This window comes from Alosa alosa, chromosome 4 (assembly GCF_017589495.1).
Source record: "Alosa alosa isolate M-15738 ecotype Scorff River chromosome 4, AALO_Geno_1.1, whole genome shotgun sequence".
Classification (NCBI taxonomy): Eukaryota; Metazoa; Chordata; class Actinopteri; order Clupeiformes; family Clupeidae; genus Alosa; species Alosa alosa.
Window position 1 is genome coordinate 32070745 of NC_063192.1, and position 23256 is coordinate 32094000.

At 47.9% G+C, this 23256-nt stretch overlaps 1 protein-coding gene across 1 annotated transcript in view; it reads right to left on the reverse strand.

Annotated features, from left to right (window-relative positions):
* LOC125293744 (plexin-A1-like) overlaps positions 1-23256 on the reverse strand; it is a 165445-nt gene that overhangs the window by 59938 nt on the left and 82251 nt on the right. The window contains 5 exon segments of the mRNA XM_048241839.1: positions 7174-7288; positions 14199-14298; positions 15001-15157; positions 15406-15529; positions 15883-15983. Coding sequence (XP_048097796.1) covers positions 7174-7288; positions 14199-14298; positions 15001-15157; positions 15406-15529; positions 15883-15983 — 597 coding nt within the window.

Below are 23256 nucleotides of genomic sequence, written 5' to 3' on the forward strand. Positions count from 1 at the left end.
CCAATATTTATCCCAACGGAACTTCAGCAAAGCACGCTCCGTCTGACAGGTTCTGAGGAGTGTGTGTAGAACGCTGGAGGAGGGGGTGTGGCGTGGGGTGGGGTGGGGGGTGGATGGTGAGGTGTGGGGGCGGTGGATGAATCGGCGACGGAATTGTTTCACATCCGTCAACAGAAAGCCAACCCTCTTGACAATTCTGTACAAGAGTTCAATAGTGCCACAAAGCCAGTTAATTAGAATGGTTGCCAAGGCAATACTCTTGTTTTGTTCAGCACAAACGTTTTGTATTTCCTCTGCATGACTCGCGTCTTATATCTCTCTTGGACCAAAACTTCAGCACAATTCATATGTGCATGCACAGCATTTCAGTGGATATAAGCAAATCTTCACAGCACATGCCAGGCTTAAAATAACTACATATTTCTTTCTTCTTAACATCGGAACAAGCAAAGACTCAAATTAATGCATTCACACTCACAAGACAAAATGATATGTAGCAAATTTACATTAAGCTCATGGTATTTTTCTCCCTTAAATTTGAGCTATCTTGACATGATAACCATTCCTCTTCATTCTTATTAATTGGCTGGTACAACCATAACCGACCGTAAAATTTGCATCATGTCAATTCAGCATGGAAGGGTGTTTCAAAGTAATGACTTCTGGCAGCGTTCTGTGGTGGAGCAGTTGAGGGAGAGCCTTGCCATCTAATGAAGTGATCTTCAGCTTGTTGACTAGCTGGAGCTGAGCAACCGGAGCCGATGGGCTGGGCCATCTCAGAGGAACTCAGGCTTTAATAAAGGACACTTCCAACCAGGAGAGGCTTCTGAAGTATCCAGTGGCAACAAATAATTAAAGTAAAATTCATGATACCTCTAAGGTTTCAGAGGAAAGGTGGCTTGCTCAAAGCCAGTTGGAAACCCCAGCAAAACTGTAGTCCATTCAATTCCGAGCAAATACTGTTTTTTTTTTTCGCTCTGCAAGGTCTTCAACCAGAAAACATTGTGAAAGCAATGTTTGTTTTGCATACCCTAACCCCAGACAGAAAAAGTGCATTTCTGCTACTTTAATGAGAATGTTGAGCTGGGCTCTCTGAAACATGCTGCTGAGTAAGTCCTGAATAAGTGCATCAACAGAGAGCCAGCGCCGTCCTAATCCCACGCTGTCCTAATCCCACGCCTCCACTGCGCTCGCCTGCAGCCCGCAGCCCACGTCCCGGGCTCTGGCTCTCCTCCGTCAGGGATATGAGACCAGGCTGGAGATCTCCTCCGTCAGGGATATGAGACCAGGCTGGAGAAGCAGATGACGTGGCAGGGGTGGACGGAGGTGGCTCAAGGCACGCAGCACACACGCTGCCTTTGGGGCGCAGGCCCAGGGAAACGCACACGCACACGCACACGCACACGCACACGCACACGCACACGCACACGCACACGCACACGCACACGCACACGCACACGCACACGCACACGCACACGCACACGCACACGCACACGCACACGCACACGCACACGCACACGCACACGCACACGCACACGCACACGCACACGCACACGCACACGCACACGCACACGCACACGCACACGCACACGCACACGCGAACACGAACACGAACACGAACACGCACACGCACACGCACACGCACACGCACACGCACACGCACACGCACACGCACACGCACACGCACACGCACACGCACACGCACACGCACACGCACACGCACACGCACACGCACACGCACACGCACACGCACACGCACACGCACACGCACACGCACACGCACACGCACACGCACACGCACACGCACACGCACACGCACACGCACACGCACACGCACACGCACACGCACACGCACACGCACACGCACACGCACACGCACACGCACACGCACACGCACACGCACACGCACACGCACACGCACACGCACACGCACACGCACACGCACACGCACACGCACACGCACACGCACACGCACACGCACACGCACACGCACACGCACACGCACACGCACACGCACACGCACACGCACACGCACACGCACACGCACACGCACACGCACACGCACACGCACACGCACACGCACACGCACACGCACACGCACACGCACACGCACACGCACACGCACACGCACACGCACACGCACACGCACACGCACACGCACACGCACACGCACACGCACACGCACACGCACACGCACACGCACACGCACACGCACACGCACACGCACACGCACACGCACACGCACACGCACACGCACACGCACACGCACACGCACACGCACACGCACACGCACACGCACACGCACACGCACACGCACACGCACACGCACACGCACACGCACACGCACACGCACACGCACACGCACACGCACACGCACACGCACACGCACACGCACACGCACACGCACACGCACACGCACACGCACACGCACACGCACACGCACACGCACACGCACACGCACACGCACACGCACACGCACACGCACACGCACACGCACACGCACACGCACACGCACACGCACACGCACACGCACACGCACACGCACACGCACACGCACACGCACACGCACACGCACACGCACACGCACACGCACACGCACACGCACACGCACACGCACACGCACACGCACACGCACACGCACACGCACACGCACACGCGGAATTAGTCTGTGACCGCCAGCGCACACACACACACCTCCTCCTCCTCCTCGGCAGCACGATTCTTCCCCCAGTCCCCTCCGATTAGCTGGACAGACGTGGAGGCATTTGGAAATTAGGATTTAATACACTTTGAATAATGAAAGCTGAAGGTCGGATGCAGCCACCGATACCGTCACACCACTTTACCACCACGCCAGGAGAGTGAGAGGCCCACGCCGCTCTCATACAATGAATACACTCGACTCTCGGGTTGGTCGATCATAAATAAATAAAGCAATGAATAAATGAATCAGAGCAAATGAGAAGTGGAAGGTGTGGTCCCTGCATTTTCGTAATTAACGCTATTATTAATGACGGGGGAAGGTATGAGGGGAAGTTCACACTGTCTGTCCCCCGAGGGCCACGCATCTTGGTGGGAGAAGCTGGCAGCAGCACAGGGATCGTTGCTGGGGAGAGCGGCGCAGCCAAGGTTGCACGTGGCCCGCAGATCTTGGCACGGCGAAGCAGACTGCCGTTTCAAACGCTGGCGCTCCAAAGTGCCTTTGCACGGCCACTTGCAGCGCAGCACAGCACAGCGCAGCACAGTTTTCATCACGAGGAGCGCAGGGGTGGGGTAGGGTGGGGTTTTTATGGGGTGGGGTAGGGTGGGCAGTATGTATTTACTGGAGCCCTACTCTCGGATATGATGGGGGGGGGGGGGGGGCCTGACAGTCAGATGCGACAGATGGTAAATCAGAGGGAAAGTAAGCGGGCCCGACTGAAGCAAAAGCCCAGCGTCTTCTGGAGGAGCGCTGGCAGGAACCGCACGCGCTCAGACGAGATGGGAAACGCCACGCAGCAATTGTCGAATTTCTAAGAGGCCACATTTTATGTTAGAGCCAAAACTGGGTCAGGCAGGAAAGTGGGGGAAACTAAATGGGTGGAGGAAAAAAATCATAGCCAAAGAGCATTCACACACACACACACACGCACACACGCACGCCAAGACACCACACGCACGCCAACACGACACGCACACACACACACACACACACACACACACACACTGACATACTTTTTCACATGCTGCCAACTCGCAGTCATTACAGATTCTGACAAATCCATAGTGTGTGTGCATTTGTACATATACACACGCATACACACATACTGTGCACATACTGCATACACACGCACACCTATACGACAGCCGTGTCTTGGTCTCATGCTTCATACTGTACCTCTGCAGATGTTACACAACCACTCAGACATCTTCCTGCACCCCACGCTCCTGCCTTTAACAAGTCGGCATAACCCTGTGCATTTGCAAGCTTTGCGGGGCACACAAATGAGTATTGATAAATGTGTGTGTAAGCCGGGCCGAACCCCAGGGAGCCGCGGAGAGGAGCTGCGCTGCTGCTCTTTGGGGGGAGATAGCAGCTCATAACTTATTTATACACACCAGCGCTGCTCCCAGAAGAATGCTCCAATAACTAGAGTCAAATTAAGGGTTGCTCATTACTCCACAAATCTCCTTTTCATCATGTTCTAAACAAACCCAAGTACACTGAAATACATGACGGGAGAGATTAAGGAACCCATTTTTCCCCCCATTCATGTGTGTTTCTTTATTCCGTTCCACTGGAATAAAGCAGATCGAAAGACAAAGAAGAAGGAAAAATAAATCAACCTTTGCTCCAGTGTGCCAGAAAGAAATGAAGGGCAGGAATCATGTATATGTGAATGTCTTGCATGTCTTTGGCAGAAATGTCCATTTGCACTATGACATATCCTGGGGCAGGGGTACTCAGTATAGCATCTCTGTGTTCTTCTGTGGTGGTGATGTTTTAACACGTCTGACTGGTCACACAGCCAGTGGAGGCCAGGGCCACGCATTTGTTAAACACCATTATACATCTGGCCATTAAAGCCTGCGCTGGTTTAGCTGACCCGGCAAGTGTTCTGGTCACATTCTGTTGTTTGCACATTTCTTTGTTTCTTTTGTTTATTTCGTCTTATGAGCTTCTCAAGTGCAGCTTACACAAGCAATTTTACGCCTGGTCAGATTTAATGTGTGCTGCTGTTTATCCGCTGTCATGCAGGATTTTGATTTATATACACTTGATTAGCAAATGTTGCTCATTATATTTTGTAGCAAAAGGGTTGTGCACTTTTGCACTGTGTTTTGACCGTTAAAAAGATACTTAGTGATCGTGTGTGACTTAGAGGCATTAAAAAATGGCTGGTCCATTTTCCTTTCTCATTAAACATGCAAAATCTCTTCTCAAAATTATCTTTTTTCCCTTCACCTACTCCTCTAAGACCTGTCTTATTCTATTCAACCTAGCACAGTAATCTGACAGCTCTTTTCCAAATGGGACATTATGCTAAGTCCCAGTCCAGAATAGTGAAAGTGGGTGCAGTTGGGATTTTAATCTACGGTCCCACACTGAGGGACACACTGACATATCAACAGTTGGGACTATTACTGAACAAGAGGCTGAGAATAAGCTAACTGGGTCACCTTGAGAGGATCCTAAAGTAGCACATGATATGTGTGAAGGAAGACTTTCCATATCCCCTAAGATGAGCTTCTACAATGCGACGCCACTGAAAGCGGGGCTATGCCGGGCATGTAACTCAAGTGTTCCAATCGCCGAGCGAATGCTGCCTGCAACAATTAGCTTCCACAGTAATCAATGGAAGTGGCTCTACTAGAAGCCTTAGCCTTGTCCCTCCTTTCCAAACACACACACACAAACACCCTTCTTCTCAGTGGAGCCCCATGCCCTCCATGTCTCTAACAATACCCTTCTGCGTGGGCCAAATGGGCTCCCCCTGATTAGACACAGGCCTAGGGTTTTATACCCAGGCTGCTTTGCAGGCAGCATGTCATGGGTTCTGTGCTGTGAATGTGTTTGTGCATGTGTGTGTGTGTGTGTGTTTGGGGGGGGGGGGGGGGTGTAGATAGAAACTGCTAATCCATGTAATTTCCTCTCTGAGGCAGGAGAAGGAGCGTGCGGGGCTCGACGTCGGCTCGGTGTACGGCGCGGCCAGATAAAAGCGCCGGTCATAATTGGATTGAGGTAGGATACCTCATGACCAATTAATATCCTAAATAAAGCGCGACGGCGCGGCCGGGCGTCCCGGGGAAGAGGAAGGTGTGCAGGCGGTGGGGAGATAAGGGCGAGCTGCCGACGCTGGTGAACACGTGTATACATCCAGCAGGCTGGGGGCTCGGAGCGGACAGCAGAGACTAACGGCAGAGTTAAGGGAACGCGAAGCTGCTCGACACGGACCCGCAATTGCTATCCGGAGCTTCTTCCCTCTTCCAGAAAATGAGATTTGGAGACATTTGAAGCGGGAGAGTGTTGGGGGTGGTGTTTGTGGATGTCTGTTTATCACTCTGGGCGCACGACACACAGGAAATGAGCGCACTTTGGTGTGGGCACAATATTGTGTGTGTGTTTGTGCGCATGAATGTGTCTGCACATAGGCACACATTTCTTGGCACAGGGGGAAATGGGTTGTCAACCTGTTGAAAAAGCCGTGCTCACACGACTATGGTAATTGTGTATGTAAAGATTCATACATCAGTGAGCACAGTGTTTGTGTGTGTGTGCGTGCATTTGAGTGTGTACGTGCGTGTGTGTGTTTACAGTCAAGGAAGTTTATGCCGATGAGTAAACCACACGCTCCAATACCCATGGAGCACTCACTTGGCATTCCACTGGTAGACAGTCCATGTGCACAAGCGAGAGAGGGAGGGAGAGAGAGAGAGGGAGAGAGAGCGTGAGAGAGAGAGAGAGAGAGAAACAGAGAGAGGGGGAGAGAGAGAGAGAGAGAGAGAGAGAGAGAGAGAGAGAGAGAGAGAAAAGAGAGAGAGAGAGAGAGAGAGAGAGAGAGAGAGAGAGAGAGAGAGAGAGAGAGAGAGAGAGAGAGAAAAAAGAGAGAGCAGGAGATGTGATTGATATTGGTTTTTATGCAAATGTAGCATTTGGAAGTGTACAACACGATACAATTTGCATAGTCATTCAGCCAGTGCTGTTTATAAGCACATAAATCCACTGCTCTTTCTATTTCAGCAGCTGCTGCAGAGCGCGCGCTGCCATACACTCTGCACAAAGCTCAATGGCAGAGCCACAGCGGGAAGCCAAGAGGACCAGGATTAATTGTGTATATACATTGGGCCGTGTGTGTGTGTTTAAGTGCACGCATTGTATTTGTGTGTGTGTGTGTGTGTGTGTTGAGTTGTTATTTACATGTGCATGGTGGGAAATTGTTTGTATCTGTTTGGGTGTGTGGGACTGTGTGTGTATTTCTGCATATGTGCAAGGACTTGATTTTCTGCTGAGTTTTTATTTGAGTGTGGGTTAAGAGGATGCAAATGTTTGTGTTTGTGTGTGTGTGTGTGTGAATTGAACTCCACATAAGTAGTGTGTAACATCCATGACCAACATCTTCCAACAACAACCACAAAGGCAACATATTTCAGCACTCTGTAAGGCACCCAAGCGCTTCCGTCAGGGCTACTGACCTCAGACATGTTGACCCGGCCCTCCTGGAAGGAGCAGTCGTTGGCGTTGTGGGTGCACATGTGCCGGTACTTGCACCAGTGGCACGGGAAGGAGCCGTTGACACACGAGAGACACCTGCACAGGGAGAGAGAGAGGGGGGGGGGGAGAGTTCAAGACACACACATCTTTTTGGAGTTTTAAATGAAGCCTGGAGATTTTTTAAGGCTCATCATGCTTCTCTATTCGTGCTTCTCTCATGTATTGATGAGGCTTTCCACTGGTGATTTAGAGGCAGCGTTGTGTGGGAGGAAGTGGGGGAGATCAAAGAGCACTGGGGCGAGGGACTGCTCACCATCTCATACTTATTAAAAAAGCAAAGGGAGAAAGAGTTCAGAGAAGCGGGGAGAGAAAGAAGGAGAAATTGAGGTGGAAGAAATGAAGAGCAGAAGTTAAAGAGAAGAGAGGAATGAGCCGAAGAACTGAGAAGTTCATGAAGAAGAGAAAAGAGCGGAGACAAGGATATGATTGGGGAGAAGAGTTCAAGGGAGAGGATGATTCAAGGAGTAATCTCAGTCACAGAGCCATTCAACACTAAAGACCAAGCAGTGATATTTTTCAAGCAAAGGAGACCCAGACAATGACTAGACAACAACTCACACAGCCCGACCCCAGAGACAATACACAACAAATTAAAACATGAACTTGAAATTTCATTCTTGAAAATTCAAGAATATCTATAACAAAAACACAACAAAAAAAAAATGAAAAAGATAATTGGCTAAATTTTCTTCTGTATTCAATGAAAAGACTAAGAAATTAAGAAAGAACTAAGAAACACAAGACAGTGACATTTCATCATCACTGTATTCACAGAAACATTCAAGGAGACACATTATCTGTACCAAAACACTTGAGGCCCTCGAAACCAGGGACCAAACTCATTTGGATCAATTACGTTGGTGATTTGTCCAATTAAGTCATTCAACAATCATTTCCAGTCAGCATTAGAATGCAGCTGGACCCTGAAGGTCACGGACAGCCGTCTAATTGGACATGTGATGGAGTAAATAAGGGACTCAACCTTTATCCAGTCTAAAGAAGATGGAGCTGTGTGCTCTCAGCACCCAGATATGTGGGCCAGGTAAAAAATGCTTTAACCATTGATGTTACCAAAAAATAGGTTGGCTATGTGATTTATGTAGCACATGAAAAAATAGTGGTGGCTGGCAAATCATATGACAAAGCAAGAGATGAATACGCTTCAGTATGAATAAACCATGATGAAGAGCATGGCCTAGAACTGACAAAACTAGTACTGTTGAGAACTTTCGTTAAAAAAAGAAAAGAAGGAAAGCAGTTAGTTTTTCTTCTCCAAAAAAGGCAATCCTTCTGGCAATCCCAGAAACACATCTTTCCTGAAGGACATGTCAAGCTCTGCACACATCACCCTCATTTGACTGGCAAATCCTGTGACATGACTCAGGAAAATATCTCAAAGATGCTCAGACCTGTCACTGCTGCAGAGCCCGGGGCAGGGGTGCTCGTCTTTGGCAGGGTCAGAGACGGGGAGCACCAGGCGTCCACAGACAACGGTCACTGGGAGCCTCACAAGCACGGCTCTCCGCCGCACCGCCGGACACTGACACGACTGCACAAGAAAAAGGGCCCCTCAACCAGCCCCTGTGCCTGGGGCAGATATTAAAGGCCCTCACCCAGCCCCCCAGCCGGGGGCATATTGGGGCCTCACCCAAGCCCCCCTGTGCCTGGGGTGGAGATAGCGCCCTCACCCAGCCCTGGCCCTGGGGCAGATATTAAAGGCCCTCACCCAGCCCCTGTGCCTGGGGCAGATATTAAAGGCCTCCCAGCTCCCTCAGCCCCTGTGCCTGGGGCAGATCACCCAGCCCTGGGCAGATATTAAAGGCCCCCTCACCCCCCTGTGCCTGGGGCAGCCCCTGTGCCTGGGGCAGATATTAAAGGCCCTCACCCAGCCCCTGGGGCAGATATTAAAGGCCCTCACCCAGCCCCTGTGCCTGGGGCAGATATTAAAGGCCCTCACCCAGCCCCTGTGCCTGGGGCAGATAATAAAGGCCCTCACCCAGCCCCTGTGCCTGGGCCAGATATTAAAGGCCCTCACCCAGCCCCCTGGGGCAGATATTAAAGGCCCTCACCCAGCCCCTGTGCCTGGGGCAGATATTAAAGGCCCTCACCCAGCCCCTGGGGCAGATATTAAAGGCCCTCACCCAGCCCCTGTGCCTGGGGCAGATATTAAAGGCCTTCACCCAGCCCCTGTGCCTGGGGCAGATATTAAAGGCCTTCACCCAGCCCCTGTGCCTGGGCCAGATATTAAGGGCCCTCACCCAGCCCCTGGGGCAGATATTAAAGGCCTTCACCCAGCCCCTGTGCCTGGGGCAGATATTAAAGGCCCTCACCCATCCCCTGTGCCTGGGCCAGATATTAAAGGCCCTGCATTGACATAAGCTGTGAGAGGAAGATAAGGTGCTCCACCACCCACCCATCCTTCCTAAGCTTGAAATGCTTCAATGTATATGAATTAGCTGCCTGTACTTACAGTTAAAAAGGATATGGGATGATTTGCCATGCCAAATACTTCAGCCAACACTGTCTATTAACCGTAAGACACATTGTGCACAGATCAGTGCGTTCGCTTCTGAAATCCTCATAGCTTGTACAATGGAATTTCGTTTGCTTTTGACTTAGAGTTGCAGCAGTTTTCATTTACTCTAAGATATAATGAAGAGTAATCATTTAAGCAAAAGGAACTCAAGGACTTCTCATTCCCTCAAATACCTCTTAACAAAATGAAGATATTGACACCTTTAATGTATTATAAACATAATATATAATTTAAATTCATAGTCTACATGGTGTTCTGAATATGTTAAGTGTGTGATATGAGTTAAGATTGTTCTTTGGAGACTACAGTTTCTGTTTGATTGATGTGTTTGTAATAGCGAGTCTGGATTTCATCTGTGTTGATAACCTGCTGTTGGACTCGATCAGAAACAGGCCTCCCTCTCCAAGGCTAGCTGACTATTGATCTCCTTAAGAGGTTCACATCACAAGGGAGCTGCCCTATTGACACCTGTTTTCTACTGAGTGTGGGGCCTCGTATTGTAACACTACATGAACAACAAAAGGAATACACTCACGCACACACACAATCTGAGAACTTACATTACACACTGCCACACACACACACACACACACACACACACACACACACACAGCCAAGACTGTAGGCTGTGAAAAGCCATATGCATATTGCCTTTATAACGGCCAGGTGAAGTCATTCTCATGCCTTTCGTTTTTCCAACTGTTGAAATCAGCACTGACAAGAGCACAATGACCACTTCACATCAGACTTGACGACAGATTGGAACAAATTGGGAAATGTGCGGAAACCAGTTTGCACAATCACAATAGCCATTAAGCGGCCCAGCTGTTGCTGTGCTTTGGGACGTCCCTGACCCCATCCTGCCACGCCAAGCCTGTTGTCAAGGCCACGGTGGCTGGGGTCCCATCGCTGGGAGAGGGCTACTTTTTCAGGGGGCGGACATCGGTCTGTCCGCCCACGCGGGTGTTCGCTCGTTCCTTTCATATTTAAATGTGGTCAGTGGTGAGGCTCAGGCGAGGCGCTAACCTTTGGCTCCCGTGAGCGTATTATCCCCAGCACAATGGGCACAATCTCTCACACTCGCTTCTTTGTCTGACTGCCCTCTCTCTCGTTTCTCTCTCCATGTCTCTCTCTCTCTCTCCCCATCTCTCTATCCCTCTCTCTCCCTCTCCACCACCATGCTCCCTCTGCTCCCTCTCCTCCTCCATGCTGTTGTCGATAAGAATGCATTTGGAGGCCCTCGTACGCTCGATTAAGCTATTCCAACCATCCTTTCTCATGCAAAACTCTAATATTGTTACTGTGCATGTAAATAGCCAGCAGGGTAATTTGCCTTGCCAAGTGGGCATCCCCCCTTCACACACACACCCCTCCCCCACCACATGATCTCCTTTTCCCTTGCTATAGAGAGGCACGCTGCCCCCCTCACACACACTCAGATCACCGGGAGGTCGCAGGGTGGATATGAGAAAGCAGGTAAGGAGGGAGAACCCCTGGCCAATCAACAGATGGCACACAACCAGCCTATAAGTTACCAGCGTATCACACACACACACATATGCACTGGTGTATCACACACACACATATGCACTGGTGAATCTGTTATTAAATTAATTTGAATACAGAATAAATTACAGAATATAGGCTATGCATTCTAATTACTGTCTAGAGTCAAACTGTAATGGACCTGAAAACAATGTTGGAACAGCACTAACCATACAAATGTGCTCAGGCAGGCAAGCTTTACACAACACACACACACACACACACAAACACACACACACACACAGACAGAGACAGATATGTGGAAACTGGCTGACAGTGATGAAAGCTGTCCTCCTTCTTGTCCTCCTACTCACACATGTGCACACACACACACATACAGACACACACACACACACGCCCACGCATGCAACCGCACATACACACATGCGCGCGCACACACACACACACACACACACACACACACACACACACACACACACACACACACACACACACACACACACACACACGTCCGCTCACTCTGCACAGGAGCCAGCATGCGGGAGCTGCAGGTGAGCACTTCACATGGCCTCCCACCAGGTCCAGCTTTCAGAGAAGCAGCGTACTAAATGAGGGGATAATATATCAAATGCATGCCATCCAAAGAGCAGGGGCCCAGCCAAAAGCTGCCTAATGAACGCAGAGGTGGGGGCCGGGGGAACAACATCTAAACATCAGGCCTAAAAAGCAACAGAAACGGCAGAGGGGGACAAGTGGAATAGCAGCAAAAAAAAGGGGGATTGAAGGGCTGTTGAGAGTGAATGACAAAGAAAGGACACAAGGGAGGAAAGGAGAGATTACTCAGGAGGATAAAAGGAGGAAAGAGAGAGAAGGAAGGATCTAGGAGGAAAAAGAGATATCAGGAAGGACAAGGGAGGAAAAAGAGATATAAGGAAGGATACAAGGAAAAGAGATCTCAAGGAAGGATCTAAGGAAGGAAAGAAATATCAAGGAAATGTAAAACATCACTGGCTCAAGACAGGAAAACAGGAAGGAAGATCGATAACGGAGAGACGGAGAGACGGAGAGACGGAGAGACGGAGAGACGGAGAGACGGAGAGACGGAGAGACGGAGAGACGGAGAGACGGAGAGACGGAGAGACGGAGAGACGGAGAGACGGAGAGACGGAGAGACGGAGAGACGGAGAGACGGAGAGACGGAGAGATGCAGAGATGGAGGATGAGAGAGAGAGAGAGATGGAGAGAGAGAGAGATGGAGAGATGGATAGAGAGATATGGAGAGGGTAGAGATGGAGAGATGAGATGGAGAGAGAGAGATGGAGAGAGAGAGAGATGGAGATGGAGAGAGAGAGATGGAGAGATGGAGAGAAGAAAGATGGAAAATGGAGAGAAAGAGATCGAGAGAGAGAGAGATGGAGAGAGGGAGGAGAGATGGGAAGAGAGGGAGAGGAGAGATCGAGAGAGAGGCGAAATCAAATCGGAAAATCGGAGAGGAATCCGATGTCGAAAGGGATCAAGGAAATCGAGGGAATCGGGAGAGATGGGAAGAGGAGAGGGAGGAAAACTCCTGTCAAAGTATGCCGTCTTAGAAAACTCCTGTCAAAGTATCGACTGAGTAGTCATTCCCTTACAATAGAGAAAGGGTAGGGATAACAAAGTAGAAGATGGATATGTAAATTCTGTATCTGGGGAGTAATGAAGAGGGGCAATGCCACTTCTTCACAGAATGTCCCAATTATCAACACTTAAGAGCTATATTCTACCCACAAATTGAAATCACTTGTCCCGCTTTATGACTACCACCAATGAACAAAAAACTACAATTCCTCCTGGAAAATAGATAAATGTGCCCACTTAGCCTACCAATATTTACAGTCCTGCCACATTTTAAAGAAAACTTCACATAGAAAAAGTGCATCCAGTATATAGTTTTGTTAAATAGTTTTATATAGACTATTGTATAAGTTTCCTTTAAATTTAGATTTAAGAATACATGTTTTTCTTTATACATGTTTTAAAGTTTTCTTTTAAACATGGATTTAGTTACTATTTTTTTTTAAACATAAGTTTTTTTCTTTCTTTTAGTTTAGATAAGTTTCCTTTCTTGACCCCTTTAAAACAAATATTGTATATGTTTGTATTGTCATGTTACTGCTTTGCAACACTATTTTCTGAGTCATGCCAATAAAGCACATTTGAATTTGAATTTGAATTTGAGAGAGAGATGGAGAGATGGGAGAGGGAGGAGAGATGGAGAGATGGGAAGAGAGGGAGAGGAGAGAGAGGAGAGAGAGAGATGGAGAGAGAGAGGGAGAGGAGATATGGGAAGAGAGGGAGAGAGGAGAGATGGAGAGAGAGGGAGAGAGGAGAGATGGGAAGAGAGGGAGAGAGGAGAGATGGGAAGAGAGGAGAGAGAGATGGGAAGAGAAAGGAGAGGACAGAGCCGACAGAGAAAAACAAGATGGATAGAGGTGCCAACCAAACAAATGAAAAGAGAAAGAGATTAATGCCATAAAAGAGAAAGAAAGAGATAAAGAAAGATGAGAGAGAGAGAGAGATAAGAGAGAGAGAGAGAGAGAGAAGAGAGAGAGAAAAAGAAAGAAAGAGAGAGGATTTGATATTTCCTGAGAAAAAAGGACCATAACTCAGGCCTGTAAAACATGTCCCTGGACTCAGTGATGCTCCAACTCATTAAGAAGATGACATCAGGAGGCTGATCTCATCCGAGAATGAAATGTTGTATAGCTAAGCAAAAAGCTTATAGCACAACACAGTTAAAAATACACCATCATGCAGAGGAGGCTTTAAGCATCACACACACACACACACACACACACACACACACACCCTTTACAGACTGCAGGACTGCAGAAAAAGAAAGTGGCACAAAAGAAAAGTACTTACGACTGGTGGACACTACAGTTGTAGAAGACAAAGTCCACGCTGGCAAACTTCTTGCCCGTCTCTTTGGATTTCAGATGGAGCTTGATGACGCGCTTGTCTCCTGCGAAGAGAACAGGCTGGGTCATATCACATCTATGCAATGGGGCTCCAGAACTGACGCCAGAGGCTTGTGTTATTTTGAAAACTCCGCTCCCAAATAACATGTGAAATGTTTCCAGTTGAGGACGTTTGTGTGGGTTACAGGGTGGAGAACCAGATGGGAAAATGCCCACACGGACAGCTACAAAACTGGGCTGTTTAAAAAACAGATTTTGACATGAATATCAAATCAAATTATGCTCCTTTTCCATCCACTCAAATGCAGAAGTTATTTTCTCAAGTCAAAAAAACAGCAGTATATGGTTAACATAAAATAAAGTACAGCTGGTACCAGCACAGAAAATGTATGTACATGTATACAAAAACAAATATATTATACCATTTGCATCACAACAGATCAAGTAGGTATGTCAACACACATTTCCTGTCTAAAAATATCCCTTTCATCATGGCGTCTACAGACACATGAAAATATCTTCAGGAGGAAACAATCAGAAGGTTCTAGAGAATATACAAAGATATTCTGTTACAATCCCAGATGTTTCTTGTGCAAATACACACAGCAGATCAAGGAGACTCTAAAGTGGATGTGATGCACTGTATAATACAGAATATAAACAAGTGAATTGCAGAGAAAGCTATCTTTGCCATCGGTGTCCAACTGTCCGGTCACTGGTCAGTGTGGTCAGGTGTGAGGGCTCACCTGGTGTGTTGCGTGTGATGGGGGCCACATCTCGAGCTGTGGGTGAGCGACAGATGATTCGCGAGCCCAGGAGGTAGCCCTCCGTCTCCACATAATCCTCGAAGGAGCAGTTGACGCCGGCTGCCAAGTTAGGCACATTCTGGGGCTGCAGGACTAACTGTGGGCACACCAGAGAGGAGTCAGCTCACAGAGCACAGGGATCACACACACACACACACACACACACACACACACAACACACTCCAGCACACGCATATGCACACTAACACTAATCAATAATGTTTACTTCCTGATGGAGTAAGATAGGTAGATAGGTGGTTAATACACATACACGGACAAACAAACATCACATCATGCGTGTGCACGCGCACACACACACCACGCACACAGACACACACACCTTACCTGTACTTCTGACATGGTGACTGAGATGTTGCTGGGCTGCACACTGAGACGCACACACTGGTCTATCCTGGAGGTGAAGCGCTGAGGCTCCTCGGCCCTTTCACAACGGTCCTTCCTCGAGCACCTGACACACACACACGCACACGCACACGCACACACACACACACACACAGTCATTTCTATGTTTTCTGTGCGTAATGAATAGTATGTAAACACAGCGCTCTAATCGTACACAATCTCCATTGCTTAGTAACTAAGACTATTGGGAAGTGCTCTTCACCTTTTTTTAATACTTTCCTTGGCAAGCCAACTAAATCCTCCACTACTCTAGTAATGTGCCACCAAATACAACAGATGGCATAAAGTGCTCCGTTTAGAAAGATCTCCTTGGCTTTCGATTGCGTTAAAAAGCATATGTGGAGGAAAGGGTCCAATTGACTGGCCAAGGATGCAGACCAGAGGGGGGCCGCTACTCACACATTGTGGAGGACACACCAGCCGCAGTGGGGATCCCCCGAGCCCAGGCACTCACTGCAGCCACGGTACTGCTCACAGCTCTCCACTGGAATACGGCTTACCTGGACACACACACACGCACACGCACATACAGGAGAGAAGAAGTATACTTTTAACACATTTCTTCACACTGGTTGGTAATTACCATAGAACCCAAATAACCAAGTTCAAAGATGAGAAGTTGAAATTAAGCCTGGGTTACAGGAACTAGAAGGATGTCACTCTCTCTTTCTCTTCTCTCTTCTCTCTGTCTCTGTCTCTCTCTCTCTTCTCTCTCTTCTCTCTCTCTCTCCTCTCCTGTCTCTCCTTCTTCTCTCTCTGTCTCTGTCTCTCTCTCTCTCTCTCTGTCTCTCTCTCCCTTCTCTCTCTCTCTCCTCTCCTCTCCCTCTCTGTCTCTCCCTCTCTCTGTCTCTCTCTCCTCCTTTCTCTGTCTCTCTCTCTCTCTCTTTCTCAATTCAATTCAATTGATGATATATGACAAAATACACTTTGTATTGCCAAAGCATACATGTACATAATAAACAAAAACAAAACCTCATGCATCATACATTACTGCAACGGTGTGTGTGTGTGTGTGTGTGTGTGTGTGTGTGTGTGTGTGTGTGTGTGTGGGTGTGTGGTGTGTGGTGTGTGTGTGTGTGTGTGTTTTTGAGTTTTGTGTGCTTCACTGATGATGACTCCCTTTTTTATGGCAAACATCTATATATCTTGCTGTGACTCTTGTGCTCTTTTGTTCCTCTCCCAATAGTATTCTTAGACTTAGATCCTTAAAGTTTTTGAAGGATGCATTTCTCTGAATTTAGGAAATACCGATCTCATGTATGTCTTTCCATTGGCAGCATTCAGCCAAGAAGTGAAGCTCTGTTTCTATGGCACCTTGGTTTTGCAATTGGTGCACAGCCTGTCTTCTAAGCAGCCAGGTTTGCCTGTGTCTGCCCTTCTCAAACAGTCAGACTGTGATTGCTTAGTCTGTACCTGGTCAAAGGTTTTTTTCTCTGTCTGGTATCAGTGACTGTGGATAGTAGTCTGCCACAGTGTACTCTCTGTTTAGGGGCAAATAACATTGAAGTTTATTTTTGTCTTTTGTCGTTTCAGTCCAATATGATAAGTAATTTTTTTTTTTCTGCATTTATAATTTGGTTAGGCCGAATTGTTTGAGAAAGGGTGGCAAGGTCCTGAGGCTGACTATTAGTTGTGTTAGTTGTACTATTAGTATGCGTGAGTCTCAGGACTAGCTGGATGAGGGGACTTGTTTTTACACTCATTTCTCTCTCTCTCTCTCTCTCTCTCTCTCTCTCTCTGAGCTGTAGCAGGCCGTGTACTGTATGTGCATGTGAGTGTGAGTGTGTGAGGGGAGCTGTGTAGTGCCTGCAGTCCTACTACTGCTGTCCAACTGAGAAAGCACACAATTCCAGCTGCTTGCTGCACGGGCTAACCTGGAGCGATGTGTGTTTAGCTCGCTTTCATATTGCTCTCCCTCTGTGAGGATATGTGTTTGTGAGCATGTCTGTTTGAGAGTGTGTGTGTATGGGGATTCTGCATACAAGTGTCTTCATATAAGAAAGAGAGTGAGTGTGTGCGCTACAACTAGAAACTATGAGAGTGAAAAAGCAACCCTGCCTGGCTGGCCATCCATCTTTTATTACCACTGCTTGTGCTGGTGAATAGGAATCTCGCCACAGACAGATTTTAATGACCACTGTGTGTGTGTGTGTGTGTGTGTGTGTGTGTGTATGTGTGTGTGTGTGTGTGTGTGTGTGTGTGTGTGTGTGTGTGTGTGTGTGTGTGTTGTTCCTCCCTTCCCCCTTTCCCCCAGTCAGCAGGTTCATTGGAGCAGCAGCAGCCAGTTCAGTTCCCCTGCACTCCGCGTGCAGCCCCCCCCTCCAGCACCTATGACAGGCAGGCCCCCCCTCATCAGAGCGGCACACATCAGGTAGCCCGGACTCGCTGGGCAGGTACTACAACACCACTGCAGGCGTCGCTCACATCCACTGTCAGATATTAAGAGTGATCCATTTAATCTAAGTGCGGGAACATTACATTTCGCCCCAGCTCTTGCGGGAGAGCAATTACACAGGAGCAGCGAGAGAAGACGCCGCACGCAGGAGCAGGGGATGGAGACTGGAGAGATGCCAGACACACAGAGAGAGGGAGAGAAGAGAGAGAGAGAGAGAGAGAGAGAAAAGAGATAGAGAGAGAGAGTAGAGAGAAAAGAGATAGAGGGAAAGAGGGATCGAGACAGAGAGAAAAACTGAAAGACAGAACTGAGAGAAAGGATGAGGAGGATGGAGAAGGGGCGTAATCTCTGGAGAAATAGCTGGATGGGCAGGTTGGATATGATGGGGAAGAGTGAAGGAACAGGGGGCAGAAGATGAGATGAGGAGATAAGGAGAGTTGCCAGACGCCACCAAATGCTCATAAACATTACACTGTATATAGCCTAACACCTCCACATCCTGGATCAAATCACTGTACAGTATACAGCCTAATACCTCCACATCCTGGATCAAATCATCAACCAAATATTAAGCTTGATCATTTTTCATCTGTCAATGTCTGCCAGTCCAGTGCCCACCATTACATACCAAAATGGCGGCTCCGATTTCCCATTCAGGCGGAGTGAAGAGAGGTGTGTGGAGCGTGAAGCCCTATGAAAGGAGCCCCGCGACTACGTTTTCAATTAGGAACATTTCCACGGCGACGGACTGTGCCGCACGCGGGAGGGATGAACCACGACACCGCCATTCCTCCGCTTAAAAAAGCCCCTTTGTCTTAGCCGCGAGGCTTGCCAACAATTACCCAGCGCTTCCATTTGTGGGAGAGAGAAAAAATACTGTATTCATGCGAGCCTACTTAATAACACGCAACAAAAACCATTCATCCCTCACGGCCCCGCGCCCGGCTCGAGGAGAGGAGGGGATTATTAGAAATAAATAATGGCCACTAATAAATGAGACGGGATAATTTGGGTCACGATGGGGAGCACCACAGTCTTGTGATGAGTGTGAGAGAGAGAGAGAGTGAGAGAGAGAGATAGTATATATGAGAGAGATGTGAGAGAGAGAGAGTGTGTGAGAGTTTAAGAGAAGAGAAATATAGAGATATAAGATATATATATATATATATATATATATATATATATATATGTGAGAGAGGAGTGTGTGAGAGCCGGTAAGATAGATAATATATAGAGAGAGAGATATATATATATATATATATATAGAGAGAGAGAGATATAGAGAGAGGAGGAGGGGTGAAGGAGCATGTGAAATTTTGCTGTTTAAAAGCAGCCGACATACATTTATTCCACGTGTGGCCAGGCTGGACCTCGCCTGCTGTAATTGTTCCATCTGCGCAATTTGGGCCCAAAAATTGGCTGTGCCATCACAGCATGCTCAGGAGATGGATGGGTTATTTTATCTGCCTCTAAACGTAAGTGTGTATGCTCTCTCTCTCTCTCACACACACACACACACACAACACACACACACACACACACACACACACACACACACACACACACACACACACACACACACACACACACACAAGCAGCAGATCCTTGAACTAAATAGAATGGGTCATCCTTTTGGCCTACCTCCTCCCTAAAAACTGACACAGCTTAATTTGCTCAGAGTAAACTTTTCCTTCAGGAAGGGCTCCTTGCTCGCATGTTTCTCTTGCCCCATGTCATCCATCTTAAATTTGGCCACGCACAAAAGAAGAAATGGCAAATGAAATCATAGATCATGGTCAGGGAGCCAGACACAGCCAAGAGAGGCAAAGAGAAAGTGTGTGTATGTGTGCATGTTTGTGTATGTGTGTGTGTGTGTGTGTGTGTGTGTGTCTGCAGACAGACAGAGAGAGAGAGAGAGAGAGAGAGAGAGAGAGAGAGAGAGAGAGAGAGAGAGAGAGAGAGAGAGAGAGAGAGAGAGAAACAAAGAGACCCCATTCCCAACAATAAACATGCACACCTGCGTAATCTGTGCAGGCCACATACCAGGCTTTCAACAGCAGCAGGAAGGAAGGAAGCAGATACTAATACTCGAAGAACTTCCTTCATCCAAAACCATGGTGCTCATATTCAGCTTTTTGATCAGGACTGCTGCGAGGAAACCGACTGCATGAGCAGGTCTGAGCAACAGATGAGAGATTCCTCTGGGAAAAAAAGCCTGACATTCTGAGAATCCACTTTTATTTCACCCCCCTCTCTCTCCCCTATTGTTTTGATATTCCACTTCCTGAAGAGCTCATTGAAAAAATCTGAACTTGAATGCTCTGCCATTCTGACCTCGAGAGTGGCTGATGGCCAGATCTTTAGCAGATCCAAAACGAAGCCACGCCACACTCAGCTGTGATCTGGCCAGTCCTTAGTGAACTTCAAAGCTCTCCTCTAATGAATATTACAGCCAGCGTAGCTATGAAGGCCTTCTTTCTGACCAGCAGCCATCCAAACACATTCATTGAGCCAACTCAAAACACCAAGAAAAGAGCACAATCTGTCCATCAAGAAATACATATGGCAAATACGTGCAGATACATAAGGCTAGATGAGGAGAGAGCACTCCAGAAGAAACCCAGCAGAGAACCAGGGCAGGAGTGCTCTCTCTCTCTCTCTCTCTCTCTCTCTCTCTGTGTGTGTGTGTGTGTGTGTGTGTGAGATGGCGATTTTAAATCACTCCTGCTTAATCAGGATGCTCCCTCCCGGTATGTGTGTGTCAATGATGCTGCCTCCCTGCAACGCGGTCAATAGAGCTCCTCTCTACCTCATCGATACGGACGCATGTCAGAGGATTACCGGGCAGTGGAGGACAGGCACACAGACAGACATGCGCACACACGCACACATACACATACATACACATACATACACATACATACACATACATACACATACATACAGAGAGAGAAAGAGAGAGGGAGAGAGGAGAGAGAGAGAGAGAGAGAGAGAGAGAGAGAGAGGAGAGGGAGAGCTGGAGCTGGAGAGGAGGGGAGGGGAGATGTGGAGAATGAGGCCTGGTGGGGGTAATTTGGAGCAGGTCTTCAGGTAAGGGAAGAAGGCTCCATCTCCAGCCGGGCTTTTAAAGGGTGAGACAAACAAGGCGGCTCTCCCCTACACAGTAATTACTGTAATACCCTGTGCTGCCTCACTCCAGCCAACAAGGGAAATATGAGAGCACTGGAACTCAAGTGCACACGCGCACTACACACTCACACACACTCTCACACACACACACACACACACACACTGTTGGCGCATTTCCTTCCACCTCGTCACACTATTGTCCCTGCCTATATTAAGACGTCCGCTTCACAAATCAAATTTCAGTCAGCTGATACTTCCCGTCCCCTGTGCTGATAGAGAGATAGAGAGAGAGAGAGAGAGAGAGAGAGAGAGAGAGAGAGACAGAGAGAGACAGAAAGAGAGAGAGAGAGAGAGGCCCTCGCTTCGCGGCGGCTGCATCCCGCTGTGACCTTCACAGAGCTCCTCCCTAATTGGCTGGCTGGCCCAGTGTACGGTTTCCCACTGCGCTCTGCAGCCCAGCGCACGGCTGGCGAGTCCAGGCAGGACACTTTAGCCCACAGGACAATGGGGCTATTGTGGTCACCATCAAGATCTTTAGAACGTCTCAGAAGTGTTGGACCACTGTAAACAGTTCCAGAGTTGTGTGAAAGATGTAGTGTTTGCATTCAATTCATTTCTGTGCAGGAATGCTTTTTGTGAAGAATTCAACAATACATTAATACTGAAATAAATTCATATAGCCATGTCATACATACCAATATTAGTAAGAGACTGAGGCTACGCTTTCTTACGGGTGACTTGATGAAAAGAGAAGACGAGAAGTGGCGCCTCGCGCCTTCACTTTTATTCAAGTTTAGACAAGCATTCTCAGGGGAAATCTTTCTTTATATGAAGAGTATGTGATATTCGATTGATATGCATTCCAGACCGCTGGGGGTGGTGTGATAAACCCCGTATGTCACGCGCAGACATTCTAATTTGACAGTTTAGCCAGAGAGGTAATCATGATCTTGGTTTTAGCCGCTTTAGACGGAGACGCTAACCCGGTCGCCTTCAAAAAACTCTACACCTGGAAGGAGTCTTCAGATTTTTTTAGGCCTTCAAGTCTCCGATGGCGGGTCGCCGCGGTAAAACGAAAGGCACTTATGATAAAATATTTTGTCGCTTCTTCGCAGAATCATTCTCGTATAAATGGCCCCTAAATCAAATTCAACAAAATAGAAACAATAACCATAAAGATGTACAAACCATCACTCAAGAATTAAATAGTTAGACACAATGTGAAAAGAACTCATGTGGGTTTCAAAACCTACACTGGCATAAACATTGTGTGACTAATGAGACCTTCAATCATCCACACGCTGAATAATACTTCCTTATCAGGACACAAATGCTGCAGCCATTGAAGACATGTAAAAAATAAACAACTTTGAAATACATTTCACACCTATCATCAACTTTTACTTGAATACTTCCACAGACAAGGTATCACTAACACACACACACAGGCAAACACACACACAGGCACACACACACAATACACGCGACACAAACAAAAAACACACACACACACCCCACCCTCACATCACTGAGAAAAATGAAAGCCTGTAATGCGTTAAGATGTTTGTGAAGGAGGAATGATCTAGGTGAGGAGTGTGGAGTTCTCCTACAGGTACAGCAGTATCTCCATCAGCAGGGAAAGCGAGTGGCTCATTACAAACACACTAGCCTAGAAATCTAGACGCTGCCTCTGGGGGGCAGCCAATTACATTTGCTGCCAGGCTAGTCTTAGCAAACCCTCCGCTGGCTTGTGAGTTCCAGAAATCGGAAACTTTAATCAGGCCAATGAAATCATGTATAGAGTCGATTGGGGGCTTAACATAATGATTGATGGCAGAGTTGCAAACGGTTCGGCTTGAATTTCCTGCTACTTTGAAAAAAACAAATAAGATGGTTGTTGCTGCTGGCGAACAGTGTGACACGAGTTAAGCTTTTTTATTGTTGGCAAACGATTAAACTAGCCAACTAGCTCGCCTGGTGGGAAACGATGGGACTCATAAGCCGTTGCCGTCCTATTGGCGTGCAGAGGGAATTCCTGAAAGACAACTGATTATCCCCCCTCGGACTGAGTGCAATCTCACCCGGCGGTGAGTGTCCAGACCCTACATTTTAATGTGGGTCTGGCTCGGCCAGGTTACAAAACACACCTGACCTGGACTACAAACACACACACCTGACTCCACTACAAACACACACCTGACCTGGACTACAAACACACACCTGACTACTACAAACACAATACCTGACCT